At 33.2% G+C, this 12,152-nt stretch overlaps 1 protein-coding gene across 1 annotated transcript in view; it reads left to right on the top strand.

The window, feature by feature from the left end:
- Positions 1–12,152, top strand: part of CSMD3 (CUB and Sushi multiple domains 3) — a 1,064,314-nt gene that overhangs the window by 726,192 nt on the left and 325,970 nt on the right. The window contains exon 23 of the mRNA XM_004265377.3: positions 4,207–4,376. Coding sequence (XP_004265425.1) covers positions 4,207–4,376 — 170 coding nt within the window. The remainder of the gene's footprint in view (positions 1–4,206; positions 4,377–12,152) is intronic.

Here is a 12,152-nt window from a genome sequence, read left to right as displayed (position 1 = left end):
GGAAAGTTAATTGTTAATTTCAACATTCGATCCTGTTCAATTCCAGTTGGCAGGCAAGACTGCTGTAGCCTAAGGGTGGAAAGAAAGCTTATACAGGGCAAATGTTAGTACTACATCGAGTGCTGGGGAGCCAGTGTTTTGTATACTTTAAAATTAAAAGGTAAAATCAAAGATAAGGTTCCATGTAAAAATAAGTTTATTAATCACCTAGCTTCTGGAGTTTGGCACTGTGGCTAAATAAGTTCCTCCATAACTTATTGTTAGTAGAAATTTTTATTTTATTAAAACTCATCAAAAAATAAACTTGTTCATTTTCCTGTATATGTAGGTAGAACATTCTGAACAAATTTTTATCATTTTATGTTTCAAGATCTTTTCTTGATATGAGATTATCATTCTGAATGTTAATAATTATGTATAATGGAATGCAGATTTATAAATTATATGTGGGATGAATGTATTCTGACCTCCAGGACATACCCCAGCCTGCACAAAATAATCCTCTTAATTTTTAATATAATGTCCTTAAATACTGTGTGCATCAGTTAAAGTGTAAAGAAAAAAGTGAACCAACTACCAGTTTATCTGGGATGGTCTCAATTTACAACTGCTGTGTGGGATAATTATTAATAATGCCTCCTTTCATACTAAAAGAGTACTTTGATCTGGAAGAGAAATTATATGTTCACCCTTTTAACACCATAGGCGATGACTGATAAATAAATCCCAGGGTAAATCCCAGCTCTGATACACACCATTTGTTCAATTTTAGGAAGAAAACTCACTTCGGTGTCTTCATCTATGAAACTGGAGAAAATAAGTTTTACCTTGTAGATTTGTACCTTTATGAAGAATAAATGCAGAGTTGGCTTTATGGATGTGAAACCCATGCAGTCCCACAGTGGGGGCCTCATGCTGAGAAGGGCCATGCTTTGTTTAATGCTCTACTGATCTCTTGAAATTGTTAACATGTTTTCAACAAGTGTAGTACATTTTCCTTTTGTACTGGGCCCCATAATTTATGATGAGTCCTGATTAAATGAGAAATGTGCTAATTTAATCCAAATTTTCTTCCTTAATTCTTCCGTTCTGGTTTAAGTCCTGATTTTATTTCACCAAGTAGAAAATCATTTATAGTCATTTTATAATGCAAATGTCACTGGAAATATTCAATAAACAATCTGTAAGAGGTATAGAAAAGTTTTATTTGAGCCAAACAGGATTATAGTCTGGGAGACAGCCTCTCAGATAACTCTGAGGAACTGCTCCAGAGAAGCATGGTTTTCAGCACAGTTTTATATCTTTTCAGAACAAAGAAAGTCAAGCAAGTTGGGGATACATCCCTTTAAGGTTTAAAAAAAAAAAAAAAACAGATCAGTATGTGTACAGCAAGTCAGTATGTCATTGACATCTGTGAAGGGCGTCTTATTACCAAAGGAGTACCAGCATTGGCATCCCAGGAAAGGAGGCATTTAATCTTTATTTTTAACATGGGCATTTTTTTGCTTCTGGTCAGTGTACACTTTTTTTTTTAATGATTAAAGCAGATGTACAATGTATGTCCAATAAGCCACAAACAGGCTGTTTTAATTAGCATAAAATTCAAGTTAAATAATGTATTAGGCAGAATGATTTCCCCATACCCCAATATGTGAACATTTCTTCCATTAAAATCAACTGAAAATTAAAATATAACAAAAGCAGGTTATTGTTCACATGAAAGGAAAATTTCCTTTATATTTTACACTAAAAACCAGTGTTTATAGTAGAAGGCACTTACTACCTATTCAAATTTTGAGAACATTACAATAAATTATTAGTATATTTTGAAGTAAATTATCATTTGGCCTTTATTTGAGGGGGTGTTATATTCAGTTAAAATAATTTTAATATCATAAATAATTCTCCAAAATTAGAAAGAGTCCTCTGGCTTTTCACACCTAAGTGTCTTTCTACACCTGAATAGTCACACTGGGGACAGTATAAATATCCTAAACTATTTTTCTTTGTATACAACATGATGCCACCATTAGTACTTATACTTAAAATATTCATAATAATAGCTTTAATGTTATCAAGCTCTTGTTGTATGCCAGTTTCCTGCTAAATGCTCTACATGTATTATCTACATATAATAATACACACACACACATACACACACACAAACATCCCTATGAAGAGGGTACTATTATTTCCATAATAATAATTACAATATTGAGGCTTAGAGAGAATAAATAACTTGCCAAAGCCATATAGATAGAAGATAGAGCTTAAAATACTGTTTCAGTATTTTGCAAGTTGGCATTCAAGTACATATTCTCAGAATTACATGATTCTATAACATAGTTTAAAACTGTCTGTATTCCCTAATAAATAATCTAACTGATAAACATATATGTGTATTCTGGATCATCTGTATGACCTGGGAACTTTTGTCTCCATGCCCCCACAAGAATGCCTAGATTCTAATAAGCTAGTGAGGAGGAAATGAGGCAGATTTAAAATGTAAATGATTCCTCTAAGATCAAGAACAAGACAAGGATGTCCACTCTAGTCACTTTTATTCAACATAGTTTTGGAAGTCCTAGCCACGGCAGTCAGAGAAAAAAAAGAAATGAAAGGAATCCAAATTGGAAAATTAGAAGTAAAACTGTCATTGTTTGTAGATGACATGATACTTACATAGAAAATCCTAAAGATGCTACCAGAAAGTTACTAGAGCTTATCAATGAATTTGATAAAGTTGCAGCATACATAATTAATACACAGAAATCTCTTGCATTCCTATACACTAACAGTGAAAGATCAGAAAGAGAAATGAAGGAAACAATCCCTTTTACCATCACATCAAAAAGAGTAAAATACCTAGGAATAAACCTACCTAAGGAGACAAAAGACCTATACTCCAAAAACTATAAGATACTGATGAAAGAAACCAGACATGACACAAACAGATGGAGAGATATACTATATTCTTGGATTGAAAGAATCAATATTGTGAAAATGACTATGCTACCCAAAGCAATCTACAGGTTCAGTGCAATCCCTATCAAATTACCAATGGCATTTTTCACAGAATTAGAACAAAAAAATGTACAATCTGTGTGTAAACACAAAAGACCCCAAATAGCCAAAGCAATCTTGAGAAAGAAAAATGGAGCTGGAGGAATCAGGCTCCCTGACTTCAGACTATACTACAAAGCTACAGTAATCAAAACAGTATTGTGTTGGCACAAAAATAGAAATATAGATCAATGGAACAGGATATAAAATCCAGAGATAAACCCACGCACCTATGGTCACCTAATCTATGACAAAGGAGGCAAGAATATTCAATGGAGAAAAGACAGTCCCTTCAGTAAGTGGTTCTGGGAAAACTGGACAGCTACATGTACAAAAATGAAATTAGAACACCCCCTAACATCGTACACAAAAATAAACTCAAAATGGATTAAAGACCTAAATGTAAGGCTGACGCTATAAAACTCTTTAAGTATTATTAAAATGGAAATAATTTAAATCAATATTGTCAGTTTATGAATTTTTTGTTTTTGTTTTACCTTAAAAGGTCTTGAAGGAGCTTTATTGGGTGACACTTCATGTGACTGATTGTTCGCATCATATCATTAGTTCTTCTTATTATTTTATGCTTTGTTAAAATAATATTATTATTATTGATATTATACTGACTGCTCCATCTTGATCATTTTCATTTCCTCATTAGGTTTTTTTTCTTTTACCTGATTTTTGTTAATGTTTAAGTATTTAAACAGTAAAGCATTTAAAGGTAAAGAATCATTCTAAAATGAAATTGATCTCTTCCCTTTTTTTATACTTTAAAATAAGTAAATTATAAATTTAAACATAATAAGTTAATCAGAGATCTACAGACTTAAAATACATCCTGAAAATCTTTTGCCCTCATCCTTTTCCATGCTATCCTTTCATCCAAGGTGGGGGGGGGGGATACTGAAACTATTGTGTATTTCTACTTATGTACAGTGTTCTGTCCAGAGGCAGTAGTCCCTTCTTCCTATCTATTATATGAGAAGGAGTGATTCATCTACAACGTAAAGCCCTTCTGTACATTATTTTCATGTTAGCCTCTAGCTAAAATAAAATGCATTTACACTTCCATACATTACATTACTTGAAATGATAATGCTTTCTATTAAACTGTACTTCAATATTCTGTTTTACCTGCAGCTGAATGTGGTGCATCTGCAACAAGTAATGAAGGAATTCTGCTCTCTCCAAATTATCCACTCAACTATGAAAACAACCATGAATGCATTTATAGTATTCAGGTTCAAGCAGGAAAGGGAATCAATATTTCAGCCAGAACATTTCATTTAGCACAAGGAGATGTTCTTAAGGTAGGTGAACTCAGAATATTTATATTTTGATCATTTTAGTCATTAAGTATACATTAATACATATATACATGTATATGATATATATGTATATGTAATCAACCATAAGTTGATTCTGCCATTCATAGATTTAAATTATACATTATTTCCCATTTTCCTGTCAGTATTTTTACTGAGATAGAATGTTTTCTTTCTAATGTTTATTTATAATAAGTAAATTTTGATTTTATGATACATGATTTTTTTTTCATGACATAAACCCGTTTATAATATTGTTTTAAAAAGCAAAATACGGAATTTTTTGTAATAGAAGAAAAAAGGAAATGTCTAGTGAAAATGCCCTAAGATATTACCAATAGCTATTCACTTCCTCTACTCCAGTAGTCTCTCCTGTGCTTTGTAATTTAGTTTCTGAACCCAATTTGCTACATAGCTGTTTTCTTTTTTTTTTAACATCTTTATTGGAGTATAATTGCTTTATAATGGTGTGTTAGTTTCTGCTTTATAACAAAGTGAATCAGCTATACATATACATATATCCCCATATCTCCTCCCTCTTACATCTCCCTCCCACCCTCCCTATCCCACCCCTCTAGGTGGTCACAAAGCACTGAGCTGATCTCCCTGTGCTATGCGGCTGCTTCCCACTAGCTGTCTATTTTACATTTGGTAGTATATATAAGTCCATGCCACTCTGTCACTTCGTCCCAGCTTACCCTTCCCCCTTCCTATGTCCTCAAGTCCATTCTCTACATCTGTGTCTTTATTCCTGTCCTGCCCCTAGGTTCTTTAGAACCATTTGTTTTTTGATACATGAATTTTAATGTTTCAATAACACCAAAATAACACTTTCATGTCAAATATCTTATATTCAATAAATATTATCTATGAAACATAATCCATAAATGGACATTTATTTATTTTTATTTTGATGTTTATTAAGTAACTTATTTCTGTTGATACATAGATAACTCTTTGCATTTATGACTATGAAAAAGTTTATAATTTATGAATATATCTAACAATATCTATAAATTATTTAAGAAAAAATATACCTTGTTGATAATAAACATTTAGGACAAAATTTGTTAATTTATTTAAAAAATTTGAAATAATCAAATTTAAAGATACGATTAAAGGGAGTTCCCTGGTGGCTAGTGGTCAGGACTCAGTGCTTTCACTGCTGTGGCCACAGGTTCAGTTCCTGGGTGGGGAACTAAAATCCTGCAAGTGGCACGACGCTGCCAAAAGAAATTTTTTTTAATGATCTGATTTTAGGCAAATGAATATTTTCATACTTGCTGATCCATATTTTTCAAAGTAAGTGTTTTGATAAATATAGTTTATATTCATTATCGGAATAAAAGTAAACACTTCTATAAAATCACATTTAAATATTTAAAAAATGATCACATACATTTTTTTTCTCATTATCAAGATTTCATTAATCCAGGTAAGAAATTCAACATATTTCTGTTTTCACAAATCTTGAAAAAATTTATGATATCCCAGGTTGACTGGGGTGGGGGACTTTTATTTAAGCAGTGATTTTAAGGTTGTTGGTTATGTTCTTCTTTTAAAAAGAATATTAATTTGATGATAATTGATGGTTCTCTAACACAGTTCTGTATGCTTGTAAGATTTGTATAGACATGGGAAAGATTGCCTGCAGTACACTTAGATATATACAATTTTAGTATTAATTTAGAGCCATTCCCAATTTTTGTGCTTTTCCTCAATAGGCAACAGAAACTCACTGTATTATATCTTCAACTTCCAGTTCATTGTTTGGATTTTCCTGTTAAAATAGGTTTATTTGCTAAATTGGAGTCAACATTGAGATTAATGGGATACTTGTACTTAGAATTAAGGCAGTGGTTATTTGTTTATTTATTTATTTATTTGGCTAACCGTGGGGAAAAAATGTATCAAGGTATAGATCAGAAATATGAGTGTAGCTACTAAACTGTATCACATAGCAACAATAATAGACATGTATTTGTAAGTTAAAAGTCAGGAAATGCTTCCCCATGCCTACCACAATCCTTCCTAAAATATTTCTCTGCTCTCAGTGATGCTTGACATTTCTACATTACTTTTCCATACGGAATGATGTTTATTTCTTGGAAAATTCATTAGGGATAACAAGTGATGCTTTTTTAAAAAAATAGCCCTAATATGTTTCTCAGAGTGCTTTCTAACGTATTCCTTATTTGGAGTAAAGTCATATGCATTTGTGATGTGTGTTCCCTTGAGGAAGGATGGGACCTCAGTAATAAGTGACAGTGTGAGGGGATGTGATGGTGAGAGACAAAGGAAAGCAGAAAAACTCAATTTAAGGCCCTTTAGTGGATTTCATTAATTAGTGACTTTTCTTTCATGAGTGAAAGGATGAAAATTTATATTCCCAGAAATTTTTTAAAAATTATGTCTTTCCTAGAATAAATATATGTTTTCCAAAGTTGAAAAGATTATATACTAAAATTAACCTGGAAACACACCAATTCAATTATCCTTCTACTGATAGTCTAACCTGGGATTTATTCTAAATTACCACATTAAAAGGACTTCAGTAAGCCATACTACAGAGATGGTTGGGGATGGGCTTTTAAACGCTGTCTGTCTTCATGGTCTCTCCACCAGTGTAAGATGTAAAATGCTTGTATGTTATTCTTCTCATTAATTCCATGGATGACTATTAGGTCAAAGATACTTACTGACACAGGCACAGTTAGGCATGCACAAACAGACAATGTACTCCGCAAAGGACAAATGATTACTTCTCAAAGACTGTTAAGCCTAGAGTCCTCTCAGGATGGAAGGTCATTTGCCTCACTGCAAACTAATCCATGAGAGCCCATTCTCAACCCCAGCACTTTCCAATATTAAACCTAGTAGAGTCAGTTCTCTTTCTCCATTCCAACTAAGACATAAGAAGAAATAAGAAAAAAAAAAAAAAATAGCCCATTATGGAACTCTCTGCCCCTTGACTGAGAGATTTAAAAGCATTGTTTTTCTTTATGTGGTAGGATCCGCTACGTTCTTTGGAATGACATTCTCTTGTAATCTTTACATGGGTATAAGGCTTGGAAGAAGGTTTGTTTTCTTCTGGTTTCACTTACTATATTACATCACTGTATTGGATTCTGATAAAAACAAAACAGCAACAACAATAAAAAACAATGTGTGTTATTTATCTATATCTATACACACACAAAAACAACTTGCCTTTCCAGTAGCTCATCCTGTAGGATGATGCTTGTTTACTCATTCACCCACTCTCTCTCTCCCTCCTCTTGCTTTTTATAAACACCTTAGTTATTTATAACCACACTAGCAAAGTTTCAGTAGATCTGGGGAAAGTAGGTTCAGTTGGTTTGCACCTGGGATTAAGGAATTTTATAAAGCCCTCCAGATTATGTGATGACCAGCAGGTTTGGGAATTATGAATGTATCTTTCCTTGGTTCTTTTACTTTCAATGGGCAAAAATATTGAACTTCCCAATCCCTCACTCAAAATATGTAACTTAATTAATTCTTTTAATTAACATTTATAGATGGTGTTTATTATATGTAGGCTCTAAACTGTCAATAATGAATAGCTCTCCTTGTCAGCTGGATAGGAAAAAAGCTGAATACCAATCAGAAATACTAGTTATGTTTTTGTTGTCGCTGTGTTTGTTTTTATTTTCAGAAAAAGACTAAGCACTATGTTTAGATAAAGAAATGTAGCAGGGAAATAATTCAAGACAATCTTTTTACCACAGTCAGCATTATGAAGTTTAAAGACATTTCTTACGCAAAATGTAGACTAAATGGATTATTATGGAGAAGAGCCAGTAAAATATCCCAAAATTGGTTTTGAGAGTCCAAAAGAAAGGGTTAGGAGATGTATATCATATTTATGAAAAACTAGATAGTTGAAGGACTTAATACCATTCTTTTAGAAATATGATGAGAGGGTTATTAATGTGTTGCTATTGTTGTTTTCTAAGACGTATTATTTTTAAGCTCTTTCATAACCTATTTGTGAATCTTTGGCAGTATCACGTGTGAGAGCCTATTGTTAAATTTTCAGTACTTTTGTGAGCTGGTTGTTAAACATAGCCATTATTAAAAATTAAATTGTTACAATTGAATTACAATTAAATTAAAAAACAAAGGTAATAAATGCAACTTTTCATTTCCTAATTATTTTACTACTTTAACTATTATCGGTGCTTTTTTTTTTTTTTGCGGTACGCGGGCCTCTCACTGTTGTGGCCTCTCCCGTTGCGGAGCACAGGCTCCGGACGCGCAGGCCCAGCGGCCATGGCTCACGGGCCCAGCCGCTCCGCATCATGTGGGATCTTCCCAGACTGGGGCACGAACCCGCGTCCCCTGTATGGGCAGGCGGACTCTCAACCACTGCGCCACCAGGGAAGCCCTTATCGGTGCTTTTGAGGTTACTTATATATACTGTATCTGTGTGTTGGAAATACTATGTCAGCTTGTCCATCTCTTCCCAACTCTGTATTCAACAATGTCACATTGATAGCTTGATATTAGCCATAGTAAAGTGTTTACACTGCAGAAATTGGCAAATACTACAAACCCTGACTTGATTTATTGCTTTGCTCATTGTCAGTACATAAGTAGAAATGGGTTGTATCTGTAGCCATTATATTATGAATAGCACAAAAAATTGAGAAAATATCTTTTCTAGTATTTGAAAACTATTATTCAGTTTAGCAAAGAAGTTGCTCATATCATTTACAAACCAGTGACATTCTGATATAACATCGTTTTTGATGTTTCATTTTCATCTCACTTGTTAACAAAAAAATCAAGCAATAGGGCTTCCCTGGTGGTGCAGTGGTTAAGAATCTGCCTGCCAACGCAGGGGACATGGGTTTGAGCCCTGGTCCGGGAAAATCCCACATGCCGTGGAGCAACTAAGCCCGTGCGCCACAAGTACTGAGCCTGTGCTCTAGAGCCCACAAGCTGCAAATACTGAGCCCATGTGACACAACTGCTGAAGGCTGTGTGCCTAGAGTCCATGCTTTGCAACAAGAGAAGCCACTGCAATGAGAAGCCTGCACACCTCAGAGAAGAGTAGCCCCTGCTCGCCGCAACTAGAGGAAGCCTGCATGCAGCAACAAAGACCCAATACAGTCAAAAATAAATAAATAAAAATAATTTTTTTTAAAAAATCAAGCGATGTTCATTTAAGAACAACTTTTGTCTGTAAGTTGCAGTTATAAGTTGCAGCTACAAAAGTTTGGCAAAAAACACTGAAAGCACTCTGTAAGAATCAATTAACTCTATGGAATTTTCAATAATGAGTATTGTGTATTTTATTCCTGTGTATAAATAGGATGCTACACATCCCTTAAATCAGTGATTCACAAATGACAGTCTGTGAGCCAAATCAGACTGACACCTCTTTCTGTAAATACAGTTTTAATAGGAGAAAGCTGTGTTTATTCATTCACATATTGTCTACGGCTGCTTCTGTGCTAGAAGGGCAGTATTGAGTAGCTGCCACAGAGATGTTAACAGCCTAAAATATTTACTATCTAAACCTTTTCAGAAAAAGTCTGTCAATCTCTCTTTATATCAATAAAATTTACTTAAAAAACATATATATGGGTATGTACATTCACCAGTTTGGTTTGTTTGAGAGCTGGGTTTTAAATATTTTCTAGCCCACCAGTGATCTCATAAGTCTACCACATGTATCTACTAACTCTGCTTGTTGTTCACTGATAATCCTCTGTTATTTCTCCCTTCAAAAGCACTCTGTAAATATCCATTTGTATAGAGTGCTATGATAGGCCTCATAAAACCCTTCCTTTTCTCCCCTACTGAGATCACAGAAGTGAAATGATGTGTGACATTCCAATCAGCTTTGATGGTAGAGCTGGGACCACAAAGCTAAGGCCCCTGAAAACCTGACCCCTCATTGCATTCCCAACTCCCTCCCTGATACATACCAACTCTTAATTGAGTACACATTATATAGCTATTGTAAAGACAAATATTTGAGTACAAACAAATGTTTTCTTCTCTGTTACATATCATCTTTGGAGAGAACATAATAAGATTTAAAATATTGTCCTTTTTAACAATTGTAAATATTATTTATTCTTTTTCATTCAAAATTTGAACTCTAACTCAACTTATTATAAAAAATTATTTAAATTCCAAATCAACCTATAAAACAAATGGCCAAAATGAAAATTTTAGTATTCATGAGCAGGAATGATTTGAAGGTTTGTATGATTATACTCACATGCATGTGTAATTTCTCTCTTTTTATTTTACTTTTTTATGTACTTTTTGCTCTTGGTTCAGATAATAGCTTATTTGCTAAATTCACTAGAGAAATGACTGGGAATATACTTTCTAATCATACATTTATTATGTCATTAACAACAAAAACAGTTTTAAGTGTCCATAAGCAGTTCATCATAATAGGGTTTGACCTTCCATATATAGGAGGATCTGTACACCATAACTAATTTCAGGCCCTGATCCATTACAAAAGGTTTTATAATTGAAACATGGCAGTATTAAGTTCTAGTTTGTTCTAGTGTAGGACTACCAAATTAATTGCAACCTTATAACAAATTAGAGTCTTATCAAAGAGCTTCATTAATGTTATAAAAGCCCTCAATGCCTTTCACAATATTAATTCTTAAGAAAACTTGAAATCTACATTTGATATAAAAGTAAGTCTTCATTATCTGAATTAGGCTCTAAGTAACTAAGAATATTTCTATTGTGAGCACCAGTCCTCTCCCTTCCAATTAAAAAGTATACTATTATAATTAGCTTAGTCTTTTTTAGCGTTCTAAATTTCTGAAAAATAAAAATAGATATTAAGAAATATCTCAAAAATAATAATATATTTTAGAAAAAAGAAAATCGTCTCAAATAAATAAAAACATACTTAAAGATCCTGATTTTAAGTAGAAAAGCAATGAGAAATAATGTCAAAATTTCTATGTGATTCTGATCAGACCCAGTATAATCACTCTGTACTGTAAATTTATTTTTAAATGAAAGGCACATTTTGTTTGTTTTATTTTCTTATTTGTATGATTGCATTCATGTCTACTTCAAATGTAATTTGTCTTTGGCTACACTGCTTTGTCCTTCCTTGTTGCCTTTATGCGCCCATATATATTTGAATACATTTGAAGGATTTTATTTACAAGTTAAACAGCACGGACTTGATCATAGCTATAAAACTCTTCTCTTTTTAAAGCGTTCCTAATTAACACTTGCTTTTCATTTTGAATTAACAATTTTATACATGCTTCCAAAATTTCGTAGCTGAATGATCACACTTCAGCAAAAGTTGCGTTTTCTGACACACGTTTCCTTGTCTCTGAATTATTGCTGATGGCTACTATTCTTAAGAAATGAAAAGTTGGCTCCTATGTAATCAAACAAAAAAAATTCCTGAGCTAACAAACCTCAACATTTGGCTCAGCTTTGTTGAAGACAAATTCTTGCTGATAACTAAAACAGAGATGAATTTGTATGATAAATTAGATTCCACAAGGGGTTCCTGGTACTCCCATATAATTTTAAGAAATTAGTCCATACAGCCCTTTATCTAGTAGTCAAATACTCATTTTAACAGTCAACACATTCTTTATAAAATTGACAGAAAGACCTTTTAAAACCAATAGGGAGACCAGTAAGGTGTTTGCTGTTCGGAATTCAGTGAGTATGTTGGATTGACTTTACAACTCACTTCCTCTCTTTCTTATTTCCACTCCCTCTCAG

The sequence above is a fragment of the Orcinus orca genome, chromosome 17 (genome assembly GCF_937001465.1).
Source record: "Orcinus orca chromosome 17, mOrcOrc1.1, whole genome shotgun sequence".
Taxonomy (NCBI): domain Eukaryota; kingdom Metazoa; phylum Chordata; class Mammalia; order Artiodactyla; family Delphinidae; genus Orcinus; species Orcinus orca.
The sequence above is the reverse complement of the archived record's forward strand: the minus strand, read 5'-3'. Positions and strand labels throughout refer to the sequence as shown.